General features: G+C 46.7%; 1 protein-coding gene across 2 annotated transcripts; it reads right to left on the bottom strand.

The window, feature by feature from the left end:
• Nucleotides 1-1,350: 1,350 nt before the first annotated feature.
• Nucleotides 1,351-21,335, bottom strand: LOC310685864 (PC-esterase domain-containing protein 1A-like). Of its 2 annotated transcripts, XM_083458912.1 has the most exons (9): nt 21,299-21,335; nt 17,197-17,312; nt 15,234-15,488; nt 14,203-14,282; nt 8,005-8,237; nt 6,789-6,939; nt 5,418-5,667; nt 3,398-3,622; nt 1,351-2,181 (listed from the first exon to the last, which is right to left on the bottom strand). In XM_083458912.1, the coding sequence occupies exons 3-9, from the start codon at nt 15,304-15,306 to the stop codon at nt 1,946-1,948; spliced, it is 1,248 nt and encodes a 415-aa protein (XP_083315038.1). In that variant the 5' UTR covers nt 15,307-15,488; nt 17,197-17,312; nt 21,299-21,335; the 3' UTR covers nt 1,351-1,945. The 2 variants fall into 2 exon arrangements, with proteins under 2 accessions (XP_083315038.1, XP_083315039.1); XM_083458913.1 differs by lacking the exons at nt 17,197-17,312; nt 21,299-21,335 and having other exon boundaries at nt 15,234-15,680.
• Between the last annotated feature and the right edge of the window lie 4,063 nt (nt 21,336-25,398).

Below are 25,398 nucleotides of genomic sequence, written 5' to 3'. Positions count from 1 at the left end.
AGACCACTAGTCCTCTGCTAAAAATGTGCAGGGCCCCTCTGTACATGTCTTTTCCAACCTCTACGTCTCTTTGTTGCTGATTTTATCTTTGCTCAGTGAGGACTTTGCAGAAATCTAAAAACAGATGCAGACCCAGGGCGGAGTTACGCACGACCCCAGCAGCAGCGATCTTCCTTTCAAACCGTATTTAACTACCTGGGGAGTGTAATAATAAAATTTAAGGTCTTATATATATATAATAAATATTCATAAATGTACCAACCGAGCACGTACATAGATCAGCGCAGGAAGACCGACCTGAAACCATTTTGACTCCCAAACTGACCCAATGTTTTCTTTGCAAAGAGGGAGCGGGTGAGGGAACCTTCCCATTGTCACAGGAATTGGGAAATCACCATCTCAAAGGAATGGCCAGACTACCAGGAAAGGCAATCAGATAAGGCATTATCAGATAACCTGGCAGACAAGGAAAAACAACAACACTCAAATTTCTGTTGTAGACCGCCTTTTCTGTGATGTAGGTATGATGTTTGTGGGGGGTGGTCTTAGGTTACACCCCTTCTGTGATGTATGTACGATGTATGGAGGGGTGGTCTTGAGCTCCAGGGCAGGGAATTTAAAATGTCTATATAAGGCCTTGCGCGCCATTGTTCTGGGTTCCTCCTCCTTTCCTGCGTGAGGGAGCACCCTGTTGCAACAGATCAATAAAGATCAAGCTTACTAGCTGCTTTGCTTCTCAGTATTCTCTGGTTGGTCTCTGTTATTTTCTCCTACCAATAGGGAACCCACTTAGGAGCCAGTGTGGTGTAGTGGTTAGGAGCGGTAGTCTCGTAATCTGGGGAACCGGGTTCGCGTCTCCGCTCCTCCACATGCAGCTGCTGGGTGACCTTGGGCCAGTCACACTTCTTTGAAGTCTCTCAGCCCCACTCACCTCACAGAGTGTTTGTTGTGGGGGAGGAAGGGAAAGGAGAATGTTAGCCGCTTTGAGACTCCTTCGGGTAGTGATAAAGCGGGATATCAAATCCAAACTCTCCTTCTTCTTCTTCTTCTTAAGGACTCTATACAGGCTCTTGGGTACCTCATAAGGGGGAAAGGGCAGATTTAATTTGTTTACAACAAGAGCAACCACCAGTTCTTTCCAGGCGAGTCTCACAAGTTGTACTAAAACAGTGTGTGATGCTCTGCAGCGACTCCCTCCTCACTGCCACCTGCGTGTCACAGGTACTGAAAAGCAAGGTGGTTCTCCCGAAAGAAAAGTAACAGGAATACCCAAGGATGCTTTGCCGCAATATTCAAAGCCCACCCCTTACAGAAACCTCCGACGACACAAACCACAGATGCAACAGGGGCTTCTGCAGTTTCTTTTAATTAGGAGTTGTATAAAACAAAACAAAACACAAAAATACCCCGCCCGGTTTCAAACTGTTACAGCACGCGCACAGAACAACCTTCCCAGCATGGCGCAATATTGGCCGACTCCTGCAAGCAGGATTATTGGGGAAGGGGAGGCGTCTCATGGCACGATTCCTTCTGTGCTTCCAGGAGGGAATTAAAATGTGGGGGGAGCGGGGAAACAGAGGAGAAGCCCCCAGATCCAGGTACCTGGCCGGCTCTCTGAGCGATGCGCTGGGGGGACAGGAACTCACCTTCCCCTGGGCAAAAAAGATGAAGTCCGTAGGTGGGGTCAGTGCTATAAACGCACAAACCAGCCGAGGCGCTGGCAACGGGAGCACATCGCCACATGCCCTCTGAACCTCCATGTCTCAAAGAAGGACATTGCGTCAAAAATTAAGGCACCACAAAACACAAAAAAGGACCAACAGCTGCCTGGGTCAAACCCCTTGGTTATAGACAGACATGATGGAACAAAGACCACGGAAACCAAAGACCAGCTTTGTCTGAGAATCCACATGGTGCAAGTCCTTTGCCAGACCCCAGAAGAATTTCAATAGCGCTGGGAACGGACGGGGAAGAACCTCCGGTAGGGGGTCTCGTCTCTCGGGTAGAAGCAGGGGCGGCGCATGACGTAGCTGCCGTGGTGCCCACCAACACGGCTCCTCCTGCGCTGGCGCCAGGAGCGCGGGGGGTCGTTCTCCTCGTCGTGGGAGGGGTAAGCAGGGAAGGGGCCCGGGACGGGCGCGGAGTTGCTGCCCAGGTGGCGGAAGTCGTGAAGTGCTGCAGCTGGGGATGAAAAAGAAAGCGGGAGAACGAAGGAATAAGGCCGTCGCAAGAGGATGGCTGAATCAGGGCTGTCGAGCTCAGCATCCTTGGGGGGGCGGGGCACAACCAGATGCCTAAATGGGAAGCCGGCAAACAGGATCCCACCACAAGAGCACTTTCCCTTCCTGTTGTTTCCAGAAACTTAGAATTGGCATTTAGAAGCATGTAACATGGTCCGAAAATCTACTTCCCGCCCTCCCAATTCCATGGTTTCCATATTTACCCTTGCATATTTCACATATAGGGATGCGGGTGGCACTGTGGGTTAAACCACAGAGCCTAGGGCTTGCTGATCAAAAGGTCGGTGGTTCGAATGCCCGCGACGGGGTGAGCTCCCATTGCTCGGTCCCTGCTCCTGCTGGCCACATGACCCGGAAGCTGTACATCGGCTCCCTCAGCCAATAAAGCGAGATGAGCGCCGCAACTCCCGAATTGGCCATGACTGGACCTAATGGTCAGGGGTCCCTTTACTATTTCACATATACTGCTCAATACATCCATTTTAACCTACTCATCTTAATAATGAACCTTGTTGCTTATATTTCAAGCCCTGCTCGCATTTTCATCTCGCTATAGCAGTTCTTGAAATACTCCAATCCTCAAGGCTATTTTTTTGTCCTTTTGGTCTCTAACCTTTGCTGTTAATCTTGCCAATTCCCCATACTCCATCCTTTTTGATGCCCAATTGCCCCGTCTTCTTTTAAAGCCATCTAAAGTCGGTGGCTGTCGCTGTGGGAGGGAGTTCCACAGATTAACTGTGAACTCTGCAAGGAGGGCCTTCCTATTTAACCTCTCCTGCAACTTCCAACACTCTCCTCCGTGTTGGCACGCCCGCCAGTTCCAATGTCAGGAAAGTGAGAGGAAAAACCTTTTCTGGGTCCGTGGGTAACTTTAAGAACGTCCATGCCTCTCACTTGCCTTTTCTCTGCACTAAAAAGTCCCGGACGCTGTAACTTTTCCTGAGTCCCTCCATCGCCCTGATCCGTTTCAGCAGCCCTTTTCTGAATCCTGCCTTCCTGTCCTATGGCCAAAATTGTAGCAGCTGCTCTGCATCCCTGCCCAAATTCAGTGGTGAGGGCAGGTAGGTCTAACGTCAAGTCCACCTTGGGTGGGTATGGTGCCAGAACCCCAAAGGATTCTGGGAAGGGTGGGAGAAAGAGCTGTATTGAGGACATACCATCCATGTGGGGCGTCAGGAAGTGGGGGTCCTCAAAGCTACGAAATCCAGAGACGGGTTCGGAGGGCCCCCAGTTGCTGGGAACAAGGACTGAGTCGTCGTAAAACTGGGGGACACAGGGGTAAGGCGGTGGGTGGGAGTCACGAGGGCCGGGGAGCAGTTGGGAAGCGCCAAGACGGGGTGGCAATGGCGGCAAAGGTGTCCCTGGCGTATTCCACGCAGGCTCTGCGGAACGAAGGGAGAGGGCCGTTCAAAGCTGTCATTGAAAGTCTACTCAGTATTGATCCAGAGTAGATTCCAACGTATAGTTATACATACACGTTGCAGGATTCCCCAAAAATAGACCAGAGGCAATTAATATTCCATCCAGCAGAGCTTGACTACTACTGAAGGCAAATGAGCATAATGGTCACAAATTCAATACATTCAGAATTGGCACTGTCCATAAGAAGTCCAGTTGCAGCAGACCTAATTTAAACTTACAATAACGTATAATAAGACTAAAACCTTAACACTGGTACCTTGTTTGTCAAACATAATCCGTTCAACTCCCGGAACCATGCGGAAGCCAAGGCATGGCTTCCGATTGGCTGCAGGGTTTGCGGCGTTTGGGAGCCGATTTGTTTGGGAGCCAAGCCGTTCGACAACCAAGGTACCACTGTATACAGAACACCACACCAGAAGGAAAGAGAGACAAAAAGAGAGTGTGAAACCCAGCTCCTTCTAGCCTTGTTATTATAGTCAATAAACACACAAAACATAACCGGCTGTACGTTTGAAAAAATAAGAGATACTATTCATTGTATTGAATTGTAGATTTCAACAGAAATAACTCATGAAGTTCAATGAAAAAAATAGAATACCCAGTGGATCAGTTCATTCTCTAATCAGTTTATGCATAAGGTCCATATATGTGAAAGTGTCTATTCCACCTGTCTGTTCATAGAGTCCATATGGGTCACTTTAAGAAAGAAATTTTGTACCTGTTGATTGACAACACCTGTTACTCTAATCAATATTGTGCTTGTCCATATATCTCTACTCTGTAAAAGTTGCTGCTTACAGCAGCTACTACTATGCTATAAGATCCACTGTCCTGTGATATCATATATGTACGGTTGTTGATAGTTTTTATATTATTTTTGCTGTAAAAATGTGTGAGATTACGATATTGTATTTATTTGCATTACCTAGAGTTTGTACTACTGATGAAGCCCAAGATGGCGAAACAAGACTAATATTCCGGAAATCCTTGTCTTAGACTCTGTGAAAGGATTCTGTGGAACTGCAACAACCTTTTGTGTGGATTGTTGGACTCTATGAACCGACAGGTGGAATAGACACTTTCACATATATGGTCTGGGTCATGTGGCCATTATGACTAAGCCGCTTCTGGTGAACCACAGCACAACACGGAAACGCCGTTTACTTTCCTTCCCGCCAGAGCGGTACCTATTTATCTACTTGCACTTTGATGTGCTTTCAAACTGCTAGGTTGGCAGGAGCAGGGACCAAGCAACAGGAGCTCACCCCGTCGCGGGGATTCGAACTGCCAACCTTCTAATCGGCAAGCCCTAGGCTCTGTGGTTTAACCCACAGCGCCGCTCGCGTCCCCTAATACAATGAATAGTATATCTTATTTTTTCAAACGTACAGCCGATTATGTCGTTTGTATTTATTGAATATGTTTCACGTAACCAGAGGTTTATTGTTGTTTTGCGCTTATTATTATAAGTCAGCATGACCTTGACAGAAGAGATAACAGAGCAGTTGAAGCCAGCTGTACTCAGCTTCTCTGAAGGAATAACCTGAACATCATGAACCTTCTGCTTGCTTCTTTCACACAGAGAAGCTCCCAGAACCTTCTTGAATCAAATAGAATAGGAAAGATCTCTACACATCAGATCAATGCTTTCTGCACTACAAAATGCAAACTGCAAATTGCATCCCTGAGACCTTGCCAACCTCCCTTCCCTGCAGTGGAAAGAGCCAGAAGCAAGCTGGGATCCTGCCCACTCACCATCTGGGCTCCGGTGCCTGCTGGGCACCACCACGCGCCAGGCGTCCGCCACGTGCGTCAGAAGCAGGTTGGTGATCCTGCGATGCACCACATTGTTCCAGTGGACACCATCCTTGACCCGGTTCCGCAGGTCGAAGCGGAAGTGGAAGTGGAGGTCCAGGACGTCGAAGAGGTGGAAGCCGGCCAAAGTGGCGCCGTAGAAGTTGCCCTCGATTATGTCATTGCGGAGGGTCTTGCTTAAGTGCTGCAGCTGGGAACAGAATGAAAAATGTAAAGGTAAAGGGACAGTTATGTCCAGTCGCAGACGACTCTGGGGTTGCGGCGCTCATCTCGCTTTACTGGCCAAGGGAGCCGGCGTACAGCTTCCGGGTCATGTGGCCAGCAGGACTAAGCCGATTCTGGCAAACCAGAGCAGCACACGGAAATGCCGTTTACCTTCCCGCCAGAGTGGTACCTATTTATCTACTTGTGCTGGAGTGCTTTTGAACTGCTAGGTTGGCAGGAGCTGGGACAGAGAAACGGGAGCTCACCCCATCGCAGGGGTTCGAACCGCCAACCTTCTGATCGGCCAGCCCAAGAGGATCAGTGGTTTATATAATTATAATAATAATAATAATTTTTTTTAATTATACCCCACCCTTCCCGGTTCAGAAAACTGGGCTCAGGGTGGCTAACAACAAATTTAAAACTCTCAATTGTAATACAACATAGAAGCAGCATAAAATACAGTATAAAAGCATGGATAACAATAAAATTCAAAGTTCAAAATCAATTTGGGGGGAAGTCCATCCAATAAACATTAGATAATCCCTAGGGCTAGCTGGCTGAATTAGTCCTACTTGGGCCAGCGAGGAGGCCAGGGGAGAATTAACTGTGGGGTCTCAGAGTGGGTGATCTCCATAAAAGGGGAGGGGGGGAGAGAAGGGAAATAAAAGATCAGGCTGAATTCAAATTAAAGGCCAGGCAGAATAGCTCTGTCTTACAGGCCCTGCGGAAGGAGGTTAAATCCTGCAGGGCCCTAGTCTCCCTTAGAGACTACCTTACACTGCATTTAAAACCAAAATCGCATTTGGGTAGAAACTGTTTCTCAGACGGCTAGTCCTAGTCTTTATAACCCTGGACCTTCTTCCAGAAGGCAGAAGCTGAAAGAGATCATTTGATCATTTCCGGGGTGCGCACTATCCTGCGCTATCTCTGCACCTGATTCAAGATGCGAGAGTGCACCCAATTATTATCTCTGCAGTCTTTACAACCCTGGACAGCATTGTTTTTCCCCTGACCGTGGGAGCAGATCGTAGCCATCATAGTCTGCTCTCACACTACAGTGGACCCCATCCCAGAACCCGGAAGCGCATTCCTGCCACCCCTTACCTCTGGAATAAGGAAGCCCCCTGTCACCCTGGGCCCTAGAGGCATGGTCATGTTCCAGATGACCAAACAGGAGGCTGGGAGGACAGCGTCCAGCCGGTTGAAGACCGTCTCCAGGTTCTTGCGATATGCCTTCATGGAAGATGTGCCGTACCTGCTCAGAGAGTAGGGGAAAGCACCAGGGTCAGGCCACAGCGGAGACCCCTTGGCCGAGCCAGGAGATTTCAGGGATCAGGCTGGGGAGTACCACTTTTATCTATCTATCTATCTATCTATCTATCTATCTATCTATCTATCTATCTATCATCTAACTATAATTTTTTATTGCTTTTTCAATTTTTTACCATTATATAACATCTTCCCTCCCTCCTCCTTCTAGTTTTCTTATATCAGGGGTCAACAAACTTTTTCAGCAGGGGGCCGGTTCATTGTCCCTCAGACCTTGTTGGGGGCCAGACTATTTTTTTTGGGGGGGGGGGGGAATGAACGAATTCCTATGCCCCACAAATAACCCAGAGATGCATTTTAAATAAAAGCACACATTCTACTCATGTAAAAACACCAGGCAGACCCCACAAATATGTTCTATGCCGTGTACTCTGATTTTGTTTGTTTGTTTCTTTTAGCTTTTTCCATTATTATTATTATTAAGGATTTTTCTTTTGCGATTTTGGTTGCTTATATTTATCTGTATTTATTTAAAGCAAAATAAAAGTATTAAAATAAATGAATGAATGAATTAATTTGGAGGAATAGGAAGAGACCTCTTCGTCCCTGCTGCTACTGCTGGCAATTGCTATTCAGCGATTCCCTCCATGTTTCTAAAGAATGGCACTATTTTATGGATTTTTGCCCATCTGCCTTCTTGGAAAATGCCCAGTGGCTTATAGGGAAAGGGAGGAATATACATAATAGAATTGTGGAATCCCAGAGTTGGAAGGGACCTCGAGGGTCATCTATTCCAACCCCCTGCAGCACAGGAACATAGCTGCCAACTTTTCCTTTTCTTGCGAGGAATCCTATTCGGAATAAGGGAATTTCCCTTTAAAAAAGGGGAACGTTGACAGCTATGCGCAGGAATCTTCTGTCCAACATAGGGCTCGAACCCACAACCTGGAGATTAACATTCTCACGCTCTGCCGACTGAACTATCCCAGCATGCACCACCTACAATAACATCGCAATAAATGCAACTCTGTCGGCGGGTCCACAGAGCTACCTAGAAACGTCCCAGACGCAGGAGTTGAGGACCAAGACGTCCGGTTGCGGTCCGGCTTGGAAATCTTCCAGAATGCTCTCCACGTATTCTGAGTAGACGCGCGTGAGGAAGTAGAAGCGGACAAGGTGGTGGCCGGTGCGATACTGGCGCACCTCGCGGTAACGGGTGCCATTGTGGAGGGGGCCCAGAACCCCTCCTTCCACCAGGTGGTCGTCTTCGAAGCGCAGCTCCCCCTGCAGATGGGGGTGAAGGGGAGACAGAAAGCAGTCAGAAGATTGTGGGGCCGGTTGGATATAACATACAGCTTAAAGAATGGGAGAGGTTCGTGCTGGGAATTGCAGCTCCATAAGGGACAAGCTAGGGACGCGGGTGGCGCTGTGGTCTAAACCACAGAGCCTAGGGCTTGCCGATCAGAGGGTCGGCGGTTCGAAGCCCCATGACGGGGTGAGCTCCCGTTGCTTGGTCCCTGCTCCTGCCAACCTAGCAGTTCGAAAGCATGTCAAAGTGCAAGTAGATAAATAGGTACCACTCCGGCAGGAAGGTAAACGGCGTTTCCGTGCGCTGCTCTGGTCTGCCAGAAGTGGCTTAGTCCTGCTGGCCACATGACCCAGAAACCGTACGTCGGCTCCCTTGGCCAATAAAGCGAGGTGAGCGCCGCAACCCCAGAGTCAGCCATGACTGGACCTAATGGTCAGGGATCCCTTTATCTTTAAGGGACAAGCTACAGTTCCCAGGATTCTTTACAGAAAGTAAAGTGCTTTAAATGTGTGGGTACGATCTTTGTCTGGATTCCAGTATTTCTTGGTGGTGTTTAACTGGAAAAGTAAGGATGGCAACTGAGGGACATCTCGAGGAGCTCACTGATGCAATGACTTGTCCCATCTGCCTGGAATATTTCAAAGATCCAGTCGGTTCAGTATACCTGAAGGAGTGTCTCCACCTCCATCGTTCAGCCCAGATACTGAGGTCCAGCTCTGAGGGCCTTCTGGTGGTTCCCTCACTGTGAGAAGTGAAGCTACAGGGAACCAGGCAGAGGGCCTTCTTGGTGGTGGCGCCCGCCCTGTGAAACTCCCTCCCATCAGATGTCAAAGAGAAAAATAACTACCAAACTTTTAGAAGACATCTGAAGGCAGCCCTGTTTAGGGAAGCTTTTAATGTTTAATAGGTTACTATATTTTAGTGTATTGTTGGAAGCCACCCAGAGTGGCTGGGGAAACCCAGCCAGATGGGCGGGGTATAAATAATAAATTATTATTTTTATTTTTATTATTAATTATTAATATTATTATTATTATTATTATTATTATTATTATTATCCTGTGATGTTGGACTGCGGGCATAATTTCTGCAGAGCCCGCATTGTCCAGTCCTGGCCTGAATCTGAGGGAGCCTCTGCTTGCCCCAAGTGCAGGAGACTATCAGCCAACGGACAGGAGGCCAAACTGGCAACTGGCAAAAGTGGTCCAGTGTGTCCAGCTGTGGGTGGAGAGACACCCAGAAAGGAGAAGGGAGGTGTGTAAAAGGCATCGGAAGCCCCCGAGTTCTTTTGTAAGGATGATGAAGCCCCCCTCTGTATGGTGTGTAAACGGACTGTTCTGTACTGAGTTGAATAGGATCCAAAATGCAGCAGTCTGGTTGGCCCTAGAACAAGAGGATCCAGAATACAGCAGTCTGATTGGTCCTAGAACAAGAGGATCCAGAATACAGCAGTCTGATTGGTCCTAGAACAAGAGGATCCAGAATACAGCAGTCTGATTGGTCCTAGAACAAGAGGATCCAAAATGCAGCAGTCTGATTGGTCCTAGAATAATAGGATCCAGAATGCAGCAGTCTGACTAGTCCTAGAACAATAGGATCCAGAATGCAGCAGTCTGATTGATCCTAGAATAGGATCCAGAATACAGCAGTCTGATTGGTCCTAGAACAATAGTATCCAAAATGCAGCAGTCTGATTGGTCCTAGAATAATAGGATCCAGAATGCAGCAGTCTGATTGGTCCTAGAATAGGATCCAGAATACAACAGTCTGATTGGTCCTAGAACAATAGTATCCAAAATGCAGCAGTCTGATTGGTCCTAGAATAATAGGATCCAGAATGCAGCAGTCTGATTGGTCCTAGAATAGGATCCAGAATACAACAGTCTGATTGGTCCTAGAACAATAGGATCCAGAATGCAGCAGTCTGATTGGTCCTAGAATAGGATCCAGAATACAGCAGTCTGATTGGTCCTAGAACAATAGGATCCAGAATGCAGCAGTCTGATTGGTCCTAGAACAAGAGGATCCAAAATGCAGCAGTCTGATTGGTCCTAGAATAATAGGATCCAGAATGCAGCAGTCTGACTAGTCCTAGAACAATAGGATCCAGAATGCAGCAGTCTGATTGATCCTAGAATAGGATCCAGAATACAGCAGTCTGATTGGTCCTAGAACAATAGTATCCAAAATGCAGCAGTCTGATTGGTCCTAGAATAATAGGATCCAGAATGCAGCAGTCTGATTGGTCCTAGAATAGGATCCAGAATACAACAGTCTGATTGGTCCTAGAACAATAGTATCCAAAATGCAGCAGTCTGATTGGTCCTAGAATAATAGGATCCAGAATGTAGCAGTCTGATTGGTCCTAGAATAGGATCCAGAATACAACAGTCTGATTGGTCCTAGAACAATAGGATCCAGAATGCAGCAGTCTGATTGGTCCTAGAATAGGATCCAGAATACAGCAGTCTGATTGGTCCTAGAACAATAGGATCCAGAATGCAGCAGTCTGATTGGTCCTAGAACAATAGGATTCAGAATGCAGGAGTCTGATTGGCCCTAGAACAATAGGATTCAGAATGCAGCAGTCTGATTGGTCCTAGAACAATAGGATCCAGAATGCAGCAGTCTGATTGGTCCACAGGAGCCACCCAATCCAGCTCCAGGTGGAAGTGAATCCGCAACCTGATTGCCCTACAGGAGAATCCTGGAATTAGCCAATCATGTGGGGCCCATTGTGTAAATAATGTATATAAAGAGACATTCTGGGAGAACTTTCATTCCTCCTCACCACTATGAGCTGAATAAAGGGCATGAAATCCACTCTCGACTCAGAGTATATTTCACAGACCAAGGCGCGCAGTGGCCATAAGGTAGCCCTGTTGGAGGAGGTTGCCCGAGAGCTCAAGGAGAAAACCAAGGCCCAGCTGAAGGCTATGGAGGAAGAGAGGAAGAACCGTGAGGGCTGCAAAATTACTGAAGAGCCAGGAAGATCAGAATGGCTGAAAATGTGACTGGACCCAGGCATAGCACCCAATCCCCTGTCACTCTGTCTGAGGACCCTAAGGGCGTGAGACGCAAGGCGTAAAAGACTTGGCACCTGCCTGTCCGTCCATCCTCTGACGTTGTACAAAACACAAAGGAATCCAACTTCCACTAGCATCCCTCTGAAGACAGAGTGTGAGTCCTGGGAAACTTTATCCCCATCCCATAATTCAATGTGCATGTTCAGTCATGGGTGGGGAGATGGCAGGCTCCACCCCCCCCCCACCTGTAAACTTCCATTTGAACTCCCATGTAAAATTCCCACGTAGAGGGATTTGTTCAGGAATACAAATGTACACTGTTGTTGTTGTTTAGTCGTGTCCAACTCTTCATGACCCCCTGGACCAGAGCGCGCCAGGCCCTCCTGTCTTCTACTGCCTCCCGCAGTTTGGTCAAACTCATGCTGGTAGCTTCGAGAACACTGTCCAACCATCTTGTCCTCTGTCGTCCCCTTCTCCTTGGGCCCTCCATCTTTCCCAACATCAGGGTCTTTTCCAGGGATCTTCTCTTCTCATGAGGTGGCCAAAGTACTGGAGCCTCAGCTTCAGGATCTGTCCTTCCAGTGAGCACTCAGGGCTGATTTCCTTCAGAATGGAGAGGTTTGATCTTCTTGCAGTCCATGGGACTCTCAAGAGTCTCCTCCAGCACCAGAATTCAAAAACATCAATTCTTCGGCGATCAGCCTTCTTGATGGTCCAGCTCTCACTTCCATACATCACTACTGGGAAAACCAGAGCTTGAACTATACGGGCCTGCTTCTGTTAAGGAAGCCTTAATAGTCATCTTTACCTAGTTGATTCTAGGTTCTCAAATTCCTTCTAAACTAACACTTTTGCCCAGGTAGAAAACTGTTTTTTCCTGGACTTTGAGAGGATGTATTAGAACTTTAATTTCAGCCTTGCTTTGTGAGGTTTGGATGGATCCCTAAAATAAACTGTTGGGAACAATACCTCGGGCAGGGAGTAAATATACACCTGAGGTACCAGTCCTTGACTTACAATGGTTCCTTGAGTGAACTGGCAAGTGTTATAATGCCATATCATCCATCTTGCATTTTTATGTGCTCATCAGATATTCTCATCAAGTGGCATCTCTTTGCTGAGGTTTGTTCTTATACAGTGGTACCTCGGGTGAAGTACTTAATTCATTCCGGAGGTCCGTTCTTAACCTGAAACTGTTCTTAACCTGAAGCACCACTTTAGCTAATGGGGCCTCCTGCTGCTGGTATATTACATCTGTGAAATTAGCTCAAATGTATAAGATAAATAATAAATGTTGGAAATGTAACGAAAAAGAAGGAACATTTTATCATATGTGGTGGGAATATGATGAAAATGATGTATAGATGGTATATTACACCTGTAAAAATTAGCTCAAATGTATAAGATAAATAATAAATTTTGGAAATGTAAAGAAAAAGAAAAAAACATTTCATCATATGTGGTGGAAATGTAAGAAAGTAAAAAAACTTCTGGGAAATGATATATAATGAGATGGAAAAGATGTTGAAGTATACATTTTTAAAAAAACCAGAAACATTTATACTTGGTATTATAGATGAGGATATTAATAGACAAGACGTTAAATTGTTTTTATATGCAACAACAGCAGAGGCAAGAGTATTGTTAGCCCAGAAATGGAAGCAAGAAGAAATTCCGACGAAAGAAGAATGGCAGACGAAATTCATGGACTATGCAGAATTAGATAAAGTGACAGGAAGGATTCGAAACCTGCGGGACCAGAGAAGATTGGAAGAAATATATAAACTATTTAAAGAGCAACTGTAATCAACAAATTACGCTAGTAGGACTACAAGAAGTTTTGTAAGGAGAAATATATGAAACATTGCAAAGTAGAGAAAGAATAGAGATTAGTTATGAGATTTAAATGTAATAGTTAAAGTAAGAAATGTAAATTAAGTGAATAGATTGGAAAATCTTCAGATGTGATTGATGGAAGTCAAAAAACGGTATAAGATATAAAAGTATGTTTAATTATTGTTGAAAATGATATGTTAAAAAAACTAATTTTTTTATATATATGAAGATTGTGGGGCTGGGGCGCAAGATGGCAGTGGCAGCGGTGCTGCAGATGTTCCGCATACCACATGTTGGACAAGTAAGGGGTTATTATGTTGACTGGAGGTTGGTACACCTTGGTTTTTGAACATTTCGGAAGTCAAATGAACTTCCAGAATGGAGTAAGTTTGGCACTTTTGTTTTTGCTGTCTATTTTGCGCTTTTGCTTTTTGAGGCTTTCTCGGTTCATTTGTTTTTGCGATGGTGTGGAGCCCAGTTCAGCTAATAATCATCAGGCCAATGGCCCACTGCTCCAGGATCCTGTTCTCGAAGCGGCTGACCAGATGCCCCAATGCAGGCCTAGGCAAACTCAGCCCTCCAGATGTTTTGGGACTACAACTCCCATCATCCCTAGCTAACAGGACCAGTGGTAGGGGATGATGGGAGTTGAAGTCCCAAAACATCTGGAGGGCCGAGTTTGCTTACGCCTGCCCCAGTGCAGATAATTCCAATAAGAACAGCACCATTCAGTTGAAGCAGTCAGTTCCCTGTTGGAACAAGGTCTTTGCCTGATGGCAGAAGGACGATGACGAGGGAGCCAGTCTGGCTTCTCTAGGGAAAGAGTTCCAAAGACTGGAAGGAGCCACCACAGAGAAGGCCCTGCCCCGCATCCCCGCCAAGCCTGCCTGTGAAGGTGGCAGGACCGAGAGAAGGGCCTCCCTCGAAGATCTCCAGACTTGGGCGGATTTGTATGAGGGGATACAGTCTCTCAGAAAGTTTGGACCCAAGCCAGGTATTTCGGACCAGCCCTGGGGAATACGGCAGGCGTCCCCTCCTCACCCCCAACACCTGGTGTGGAACGGCCTCTGTCGGCTACCTTGGACTTCAGCTGGGAAGCCGTGAGCAAGGAGTCACTCTGCAGCAGCTGGACCAGATCCTTGTACACACATCGCTGGACTGCAAGAGGAGGAGGAAACACAACAAGGAGGGAGAATTAGCCCCCGCCTTTACCTTCCCTCCAGGACGCGGGTGGCGCTGTGGGTTAAACCACAGAGCCTAGGACTTGCTGATCAGGTCGGCGGTTCAAATCCCCGTGACAGGGTGAGCTCCCGTTGCTCGGTCCCTGCTCCTGCCACCCTAGCAGTTCGAAAGCACAAAAAGTGCAGTAGATAAATAGGTACCACTCTGGCAGGAAGGTAAACAGAGTTTGCATGCGCTGCTCTGGTTCGCCAGAAGCGGCTTAGTCATGCTGGCCACATGACCCGGAAGCTGTACGCCGGCTCCCTCGGCCAGTAAAGCAAGATGAGCGCCGCAACCCCAGAGTTGGCCATGACTGGACCAAATGGTCAGGGGTCCCTTTACCCTTTACCTTACCTTACTTTCCCCTCTGATCCAAGTACAGGAGAGGTGCTGCACATGCAAACGTAAGATGTGCCTCCTGGATCAGGCCCATGGCCCATCTACTCTAGCATCACACAGCAGCCGAGCATATGCCCCAGTGGGAACCCCCTGAACAGGATCTGAACACAAGATCCCTCTCATCTTCTGTGATTTCCAGCAATTCAGAAGCATCGCTGCCTCCTACTGTGGACGGCAGAGCGTAGCCATCCTGGCTAATAGCCACGGCTAGTTCTCTCCTCCTCCATGAGTTTGCCCAATCCTCTTCCTCCCTCTTGTGGCAGGGAGTTCCAGAGTTTAACAACACGCCGCGCAACGGACTGTATTTTTCACCTGCCCTGAATCCGCTTCGCTGGATGTCCACCAGCGTTACGAGAGAGGGAGAGAAGCTTTCCTCCCTCTCCCCCTTTCTCCATTCCACCCTTCCTGGCAGAAGCTGAACGGGATCCCCAGAGTTCATCTAGCCCAACCCTCCTGCCTCACCTCCTCCAGAAGAACTGACTCACTCACTTGAGTCGCCCAGGATGACCACAAACTTGTTGTGCAGGAGCTGGTGAGCCTCTTTCGAACTGAACGTCGGCATGGTTCGAGTCTTCCGGCCGAGAGTAGCCTTGCGCTTGCTGGAGAAGAGAAGAGAAAGACTCGCCCGCCCAGATTGCACTGGTACAATCTTCCAGCTCCAACTGGCAGCTTCTGATGTCCCGGCGATCGTAATATGTGGCTGGAGGGCTGCGTCTGACCTGGCAGGTTATGAGAAGTGCAGGCCTGTGTGAATCAAAGGGGAAGAGAGGGGGATTATTGGAGTCGTAGAATCGTAAAGTTGGAAGGGACCAAGGGGCCATCTAGTCCAACCCCCTGGAGTGAAGAAGATGGTTGTTGTTTTTATTCTGTCTTTTATCAGGGGGTTTGGGCTGGGTGTTCATCAGTAGGCGGATGATACCAAGCTCTACCTCTCCTTCAAATCAGAACCAGCGAAGGTGGTGAAGGCCCTGTGTGAGTGTCTGGAGGCAGTTGGAGGATGGGTGGTGGCTAGCAGATTGAGGTTGAATCCTGACAAGACAGAAGTACTGTTTTTGGGGGACAGGGGGCAGGCTGGTGTGGAGGACTCCCTGGTCCTGAATGGGGTAACTGTGCCCCTGAAGGACCAGGTGCACAACCTGGGAGTCATTTTGGACTCACAGCTGTCCATGGAGGCACAGGTCAATTCTGTGTCTAGGGCAGTTGTTTATCAGCTCCGTCTAGTACACAGGATGAGACCCTATCTGCCCGCAGACTGTCTCACCAGTCTGGTTACCGTATTTTTCGCCCTATAGGACGCACCAGCCCATAGGACGCACCTAGTTTTTGGGGGGGATAAAGAAAAAAAAATTATCCCCCCCCAGCCACGGGAACTCCCGCAGGGCTCGCTAGGCTGCGATAGCTTCCCGAAGCGCGGGGCGCTCTGATTCAGTGCGCCCGTCACTTGGACAAGCAGGCTGCTATCCACAGCCTAGGGAGCCCTGTGGGAAGTCCCTCGGGCTCCCCAGGCTTATGGATAGCTTCCTGAAGCCTGGAGAGAGAGAGAGAGGGGTCGGTGCGCACTGACCCCTCTCACTCTCCAGGCTTCAGCGAAAGCCTGCATTCGCCCCATAGGACGCACACACATTTCCCCTTCATTTTTGGAGGGGAAAAAGTGCGTCCTATAGGGTGAATAATACGGTATCTCCCGCTTGGACTACTGCAATGCGCTCTACGTGGGGCTACCTTTGAAGGTGACCCGGAAACTGCAGTTAATGCAGAATGCGGCAGCTAGACTGGTGACTGGGAGTGACGGCCAAGACCACATAACACCGGTCCTGAAAGACCTACATTGGCTCCCAGTACGTTTCTGAGCACAATTCAAAGTGTTGGTGCTGACCTTTAAAGTCCTAAACAGCCTCGGTCCAGTAGACCTGAAGGAGCGTCTCCACCTCCGTAGTTCTGCCCGGACACTGAGGTCCAGCTCCGAGGGCCTTCTGGCGGTTCCCTCATTGAGAGAAGTGAAGTTACAGGGAACCAGGCAGAGGGCCTTCTCGGTGGTGGCACCCACCCTGTGGAACGCCCTCCCTTCAGATGTGAAGGAAATAAGCAGCTATCTTATTTTTAAAAGACACCTGAAGGCAGCCCTGTTTAGGGAAGTTTTTAATATTTAACGCTGTATTGTTTTTAACACTCGATTGGAAGCCGCCCAGAGTGGCTGGGGAAACTCAGCCAGATGGGCGGGGTATAAATAATAAATTATTACTGTTTTATTATTATTATTACAATCCCCCACGCCAAAGTCCCTGGAAGGCCACAGAAACAAAACTCCGCGGTGGGGAAAGGAAGGGGGAATCGGCGCAGCCAGAGAGGGCCAGCCCAATGGAAGCTGCCCAACCGTGGATCTGAGGCCACACCAATTTGGCTCACACGGTTTCGAACCCTGAAAATCACGTGAAAGAACTAGGGAACTTACCTTCAGGCCTGGGTCCAACTGGGAGTAGGTGGAGATTTCTGGGCCACCGTTTAAAAACCTCTGCCTTGGTTCATCGTTAATTCCCTTTCCATTGTGAACGTTCTGCTTCTTGCATACTGGGATGAGCGAATTATTTTAAGGGAAAGTTACAGTAAAGCAATGTACAGTGGTGCCCCGCAAGACGAATGCCTCGCAAGACGGAAAACTCGCTAGACGAAAGAGTTTTCCGTTTTGGAGGTGCTTCGCAAAACGAATCTCCTATGGGCTTGCTTCGCAAGACGACAATGTCTTGCGAGTTCCTGCTGGGTTTTTTTCCTCCCCCCCCCCTTTTTCTAAGCCGCTAAGCCGCTTATCAGCTGATCCGATAAGCTGATAAGCTGCTAAAAGCTGCTAAAAGCTGCTAATAGCGCTAATCCGCTAATCCGTCAATGGGCTTGCTTCGCAAGACGAAAAAACCGCTAGTCGAAGAGACTCACAGAACGGATTCTTTTCGTCTTGCGAGGCACCACTGTAGTTGAGATCATAGAATGGCAGCGTTGGGAGGGACACCTGAGGGCCATCTAGTCCAACTGAGAGAACCCCACAGTCGAAATGCCTTTTACGAAAACCCACAAAACGTGCAGACAAAATGCAGCTACAGAAATGCAAACCAAGCCTGGGGAGCTCACCCCCCCTCTGCCAGCAACTCCTCCAAGAAAGCTCAGGGTGGGAAATGTAAGGATTTCCTAATTTTGCACACACAACAACCCTGTGAAGTAGGTCAGGCTGCGAGACAGAGACTCATCAAGGTCTCTTCTTTTTAAGTGCAAGGTCTACACCATGGGTAGGCAAACTAAGGCCCGGGGGCCGGATACAGCCCAATCGCCTTCTAAATCCGGGAATCAGCGTGCTTTTACATGAGCAGAATGTGTGCTTTGATTTAAAATGCATCTCTGGGTTATTTGTGGGGCATAGGAATTTGTTCATTCCCCCCCAAAAAAAAATAGTCCGGCCCCCCACAAGGTCTGAGGGACAGTGGACTGGCCCCTGCTGAAAAAGTTTGCTGACCCCTGGTCTACACCCTAACAGCCAAGGAAGGCTTTTACGCTTATTTGCTGGGGTTTTACGCACAAATTTCAGAGTCAAGAAATGCACCTGACAATTTGAAGCGCCTCTGGCCTCTCTTTCTCGCCCACTCTTTCTCAACTGGGGTCAGAGCCCAGCAAGCACTCAGGAGAGTGCTGCAAGTACTTACTTGAGGTGTATGAAAAGGAGGCCCCAATCCACTGGAATCCAAAGAGCCAAACAGCAGGAAAAGTTTGGGGAGCTCTTGCCTGCATTTAAAGGCAACCTGTGAGCAAGCAGAATTGGCTCCTCAGCTTTATCCCAGGTGGGATATAAATGGCCCGCCCTTCATTTGCAGTGAAAAGGGGCAGATCCAAGACACCGAAAATGACCGCAATACACAAGGCACTTGTTCAGGAGTAACCCAATTCGTCTTGTTGGGGCTTCTCCCGGGGAGAGCAAACTGAGGACTGAGGCTACTCAAAGCCAAAAATCACTGAAGCCACAATCTTCTGTTTGTTTACTGGAGAGTAAGCCCCCTCCCAAACTCAGTGGTCTTACTTCTGAGTAGGTCAGATCCACACCAAACATTTAAAATAATCTTAGCCGACAAGACAGTAGCAATATATGAAAAAACACAATTCTTATAACTAACATCCTTTGAACTCCCAGTGATGTGAACGATTGTAAAGCTTGTAAAACAAGAAATTAAAAATTACTTCCAATTAGTCTCGCAGTACTTTATCTGTTGATTATCTTATACCGCAGTTACATATTTCTTATATAGTTTCTGTTAACTTCCCTACAAACTTATATTTATACAATGCAAGGTTCAGTCTAATTCTGCCAAGAAGGTTCCTTTTATACTGTAATTTTTTAAGTATTCTGTTAGTTTGACAATTTATAGTTTCTTTATTTAATTGTGTGGTTGTCTGTTGGTTTGTTTGATTTCCTGGAATAAATGTATCCATTTTAAAACAATAAAGTTTTTTTAAAAAATCTTAGCCATGACTTCCCCCATGGAATACTGGAACTATGGTTTGCTTAAGAGTCTCCTTGACCTCACAGAGCTACAATTTCACCTCTTTTACTGTTAATTATCCTTAAAACATTTAAAACTGCTTTTAACAGTTAATTTTAATAGTCCTTGTAATCTGACCAGTGGTTTTATTACAATCAAGCGACGTATTTTTTTTTGTTAAATCGGTTTTTTTAAAATGCGTGTGATGGAGAACTTTAAAAAGAGGTTCCTAGACTGGAGGGATTTCTCCCAGAAACTTTTAAAGGATGAGGGCTCCAAGGGGAAAGGTGGGGCTTTGCTGAAACGCAAATTGGGAAACTCAAAAACAAGGAGGCTGCAAAGAACCTCATCCAAAGCAATGTTTCTTGTACACTTCCAGATTACAGTGGTACCTCGGGTTAAGTACTTAATTCGTTCCGGAGGTCCGTTCTTAACCTGAAACTGTTCTTAACCTGAAGCACCACTTTAGCTAATGGGGCCTCCTGCTGCTGCCGCGCCCCCGGAGCACAATTTCTGTTCTCATCCTGAAGCAAAGTTCTTAACCTGAAGCACTATTTCTGGGTTAGCGGAGTCTGTAACCTGAAGCGTATGTAACCTGAAGCGTATGTAACCCGAGGTACCACTGTATATGTGCCATTTCATTCCACCAATCAGAGGATCACAAGTTTTTTTTTAGCTTTGTCCAAAGTTGTTTGCCCTTTTTGAGCCAGGAATCAGCAAAAACAAAACAGTCAACGTTGGTTGTCCTAAGTCCAGATTTTCCGGACATTTAGCCAATTTCCACCTGGACGCCCTGCCAGGACGCCATTTAAAAGACGATAAGCATAGTATATTGAATATAATTGAATACTTAGAAACCAAGATAAATAAACAAGCTGCATTATTTTTTATAGACGTGGAGAAGGCATTTAATCATGTGTCTTGGTTCTTTATGAAAAAGAATCTAGAAAATGGGTCTAGGCTTTTTGAGAAGTATAGAGGTAATTTATAAAGATCAAAATGTGAAACCTATCGTGAATAACGGATTGACAGAGAGCTTTCAAATCACAAAGGGTACAAGACTCTATTGTTCATATCAACACTTGATGTGCTATTACAAAACATAAGAGAGACAGAAATAATTACAGGAATAAAATGCAGGGCAAAAGAAGAATATAAAGTCAAAGTGTTCGCTGATGATATAGCCTTAACATTACAGGAATCACAATCCTCAACAGTGGAAGCGTTAAAAGTAATTGAAGAATTCGGATCAATGGCAGGACTTAAAATTAATAAAAACAAAACAAAAACAATGCTAAAAAAATATGAATGTGGAACAATTGGATCAGTTACAAAGTAAAACGGAAATAACAGTGGTAAAGAAAAGAAAATACTTGGGTGTCTGCCTGTCCCCCCAAAATACTAACCTATTCAAGGATAACTACACAATAACATGGAAAGAAGTAAAAACAAATTTCCACCTGGACACTTCTCTGGATTCAAACAGTTTAATATTTACAGTACAGTAAGGAAAAGCAGCTAGTTGTGTACTGTAAAAGGCAGTTGCAGGGCCTTTTGGTCTGGGCTAGGCCACACAGACTTGAAATAAAACAGAATCGTCCCCCAAAAAAGTGTTTTATGAAATGATTATTTCCTCCAACACATGCGAGGATTGCAACCTGTTAAGCAAGCAGCTGCACAGGCTCCCTGCAGGAGGAGCACAGCAACCCTATTGGGGCTACTCTGGAAGTAACAGGGCAACCCCATTCATACGGTTTTCCTTCCAGAGTTAATGGCTCAGATGTTCATTTTGCTGCAACGTTTAGCTTATTTGTCTTAGTTGCTGCTGCTTTGTTAACAGAGTTTTATGGGTTGCAATTGTTCTATTGCTGATTTGTTAATGATTTCGTATTGAGCTATTGTTATTTACTGTTTGAAAGTCGCTTTGGGATTCGTTCAATCAATCAATCAATCAATCAATCAATCACCCCACCGACCATACTTCCTCTCCACCCCTGCTTTGCAAAGAATCCCCTCCGGTTATTACAGGCCACTTACCGACGTTAGCAGCCCTTGCAATTGCAATTGCAGCCTCTGAGCACGTGCAAAGAGCAAACCGCTCCCCCCAAAACGCCCCCATAGGGACTTCATCGCCCCCTGCTGGTCGCGTTTATTATGGCACTTGAGAAACGCGCTTTGGGCATCTGCATGGTCTTAAAGGAGCCGTGCTCCGGGTCAAGGTCAAGGAAATGGGTCCATTTACAAATTCATCGAGGGATGAAAGGACATATGATTTTTGACATGATTGAGAATCAAATAGCCAGGGACGGAGAACTTGAAAGCGTTAAGACCAGAAGGCAGAAAATACGAAAACAATGAAAAGAGGCAGGAACGAAGATTTGGAGATATGCTTCAGAGGTCCAGACTATGGGGAGCCCGGAAAAATTAATAATTTCAATTTGGACTACAATTTGGACTCCAAAAATTTTTAGTTTCTTGATTTGAATTGGGTTATGATGCGAATATGATGCGAATATGGCTGTTTTTATTGGAAAATCAATAAAAATGATTTTTTAAAAATAAAAAATAAAAAATAATAATAATATTATAATAATAAAATAATAGGAAATGGATCCATGGGGCCCAGAGTCCTGCTCCCCAGCAAAGGGCTTCTAAGGATCCTGCAAAAGGACACAAAGGCTTGAGAACCCCACCTTCGCCAGCTCTGGCCCCAGCTTCTGGAACATGAAGAGGTAGACTGCCCCTGAAGCTGGAAGCTCCATTCAAACCGACAGATTTTTCTGGACTACAACTCCCATCAAGGACCTGGAAGCCGAGCCTTATGAGGAACGGTTGAAGGAGCTGGGCATGTCTTCTAAAAGTTTGGTAGTTGTTTTTCTCCTTGACATCTGGTGGGAGGGCGTTCCACAGGGCGGGCGCCACCACCAAGAAGGCCCTCTGCCCGGTTTCCTGTAACTTGGCTTCTTGCAGGGAGGGAACAACCAGAAGGCCCTCAGCGCTGGACCTCAGTGTCCAGGCAGAACGATGGGGGTGGAGACGCTGCTTCAGGTATACTGGACCAAGGCTGTTTAGGGCTTTAAAGATCAACACCAACACTTTGAATTGTGCTTGGAAATGTACTGGGAGCCAATGTAGGTCTTTCAGGACTGGTGTTATATGGCCTTGGCAGCCGCTCCCAGTCACCAGTCTAGCTGCCGCATTCTGGATTAGTTGTAGTTTCCAGGTCACCTTCAAAGGTAGCCCCACATAGAGCGCATTGCAGTAGTCCAAGCGGGAGATAACCAGATAATGCACCATTCTGGCGAGACAGTCCGCGGGCAGGGAGGGTCTCATCCTGCGTACCAGATGGAGCTGGGAGACAGCTGCCCTGGACACAGAATTGACCGTCGCCTCCATGGACAGCTGTGAGTCCAGAATGACTCCCAGGCTGCGCACCTGGTCCTTCAGGGGCACAGTTACCCCATTCAGGACATCTGTCAGCTTACAGATTTGAAAATAAGGGACCAGCAGCCTTGAAAATAAGGGACCAGCAGCCAAAATAAGGGACCTGCAGCCTCACCTGTTCCAGGCACTCCAGTCTTCCTGTCCTCCTGCAGTCTGGTCAAACTCATGCTGGTAGCTTCGAGAACACTGTCCAACTAACTTTGTAACCAGAGGTTCAATAGAATCTGAATCACATGCACTACAAGGCCTATGCAGCCTCAACTTAAGATGGCCTGGCTTTGCACTGCAAAATTTGCAGCAGCACGTGCAACAAAATGGCGTCCAGCATTCAAAAAACCTCTCAGCTTGCATTAACTAGCCACACACAAGGCATGCAAGCTCCACCCCCCAGTCGTTCTTAGACTTCTTCTTTTTAAAAAATAATATTTTATTAAAGTTTCCAAATTATAACAAGACAAATGAAAAAAGGAAAAAAGAAAAAAGAAAAAAAACATAGAAAATAGAAACAGTTAAAAACACATTAATTTTCATAACATATCTTCATACACTTATTTCCCCAGACATCCTCATCCCTCCCTTTTTTGTATTCCAGTTCAATTTGTTAGTTCAGCAAATCCTTATCATCAAGTTTTTACCCTATTCTAATCTTTCATTACATTACCTTACTCTATTCTCCTCATTCTCTTATAAAAAACCTTAACCTAAATTTTATTTTTGATAACTTCTCTTAACCGTTATATTCTTTCCTAATCCCTTAAACTTTTATACCAGAGCCAAGCAATTTCATTTCGTGCATCCTTCTAATATTCATCAATTATATAAAATTGTCCTAATAACAAAAGATAAAAATCTTCATCCAACGTCCCTTCCCCCAGGTCCCGGGTTTGTCAGTCCATTTATCCCATTAAGCTGGCACATTAACCTGGTGATCTTATATCCGAGGCTCTTAAATCCCTTCCATGTCCCTTCCACTGTTTTTCTTCATGTTTTCTTTTCACACGTGTGGTCTCCAATTTAATAATGCTTTTACCTCCTTCCAACCAAAAGGTCCCTTTTCCACAGTCCAAACTGAGCTCCATGTAGTACTTAAATGCATGTTTCAAAGTCCCCCCAAACTTTGGGATCCCCATATCTCCAAGCCTCTCACAATCCACTACCACACTCGGAAAGTCCATATGTCCCCGTTCTTAGACTTCTTATTGGGTGAGCAACACAGCCAAGCAACACAGTTGGAGCCTCCCTCCTCGCTGGCCGGCAGGGAGGGAGGGAGAGGAGCTGCTTCCTTTGAAATTTAAGGGACATCATTTAAGGGACATTTAAGGGACATCCATCAATAAGGGACAGCAGCGGGACATGGCGCTGGAATAAGGGACTGTCCCTTCAAATAAGGGACACTTGACAGCTATGATTCAGGACCAGGAAATCCTCCACAGCTGCCCGCCTCCTGTCCCCCAAAAACAGTCCTTCTGTCTTGTCAGGATTCAGCCTCAATCTGTTAGTCGCCATCCATCCTCCGACCGCCTCCAGACACTCACACAGGACCTTCACCGCCTTCACTGGTTCTGATCTGAAAGAGAGGTAGAGCTGGGTATCATCTGCATACTTAATGGATTCGGATTGCAAGAAAGGAGATTCCAACTGACGTCGGGAAGAACTTTCTGAGCGCAAGAGCTGTTCGAGAAGGGAACGAACGACCTCAGAAGGTGGTGGACTCTCCTTACCCCGGAGGTTTTTTTTTAACAGAGGTTAGATGGTCATCTGTCAGGGATTCTTTAGCTGCGAGGGTTCGGCTGGATGACCTTTGGGGTTCCCGATTCCAACCCTGCAATTCTACAATGCTGCGAAAGACTTGATAGGAAGATGAATAAATGGGGTTTGCAGGCCTTGATGCGCCCCTCACCCTTCACTTTTGCAAAGTGGCCGCCGCTGCCAAAAAAAGGGGATTTAGATATTTGGCAGCCTGGCTTTGATTCTCCACCTCTGGCACAAATTTAATTCCCGCTTCCTCAGTTTCTGTACCTGTGGGAAGAGGTTTTTTGCAAGGGCACGCGAGCCACCACAAAACGAAACAGACAAAAGGCCTCAAAGATTAAAAACAAACTTTCTCGCCTTTATCCTTTAACATCCAGACAGAGAAACGTGTCGTCCCCCCCCCCCAGCTCAGTAATGACTCCAAGGAAAACAAGTCAAAACTTCCTCCCTTCCGTAGAACTCAGCTGCCTTATGTGATAAGGACATATTTTTCTTCCATGGGAAGGCTTTTATAAATTTGTTTCTGCTTTGTTTCAGACCAAAAGACTCTCTCTCTGACTAGCAGTCATTTCAGGCAGCAGGCATGACCCAGTTCAAAGGTCTCTGGTGCGAATTCTGACCTGTTTCCATTTATTGATTGCATTTTTATTCCACCTTTTTTCTCCTGGGATCTTAAATAATTCTCCCTCTCCTCATTTAATCCCCACAACAACCCTGTGAGGTAGATCAGGCTGAGAGGCCACACCCGGCGAACTTCAGGGTCAAGTGGGGATTCGAACCAGGTCTCCCGGGGTCAACCCTCTAACCACTACACCATACTGCCTCCTATCTAAGTGGCAGGGATTTTCAGGGGATCATGCCCAGGAACTGATCTGAGCTCTACAAAACACCCATTTCACAGAACGAAAGCTGGCAACGTACAGAAACCAGCCCACCACCAG

This window comes from Podarcis liolepis (assembly GCF_965112155.1).
Source record: "Podarcis liolepis genome assembly, chromosome: 9".
Classification (NCBI taxonomy): domain Eukaryota; kingdom Metazoa; phylum Chordata; class Lepidosauria; order Squamata; family Lacertidae; genus Podarcis; species Podarcis liolepis.
This window is presented reverse-complemented; position numbering and strand designations above follow the sequence as displayed.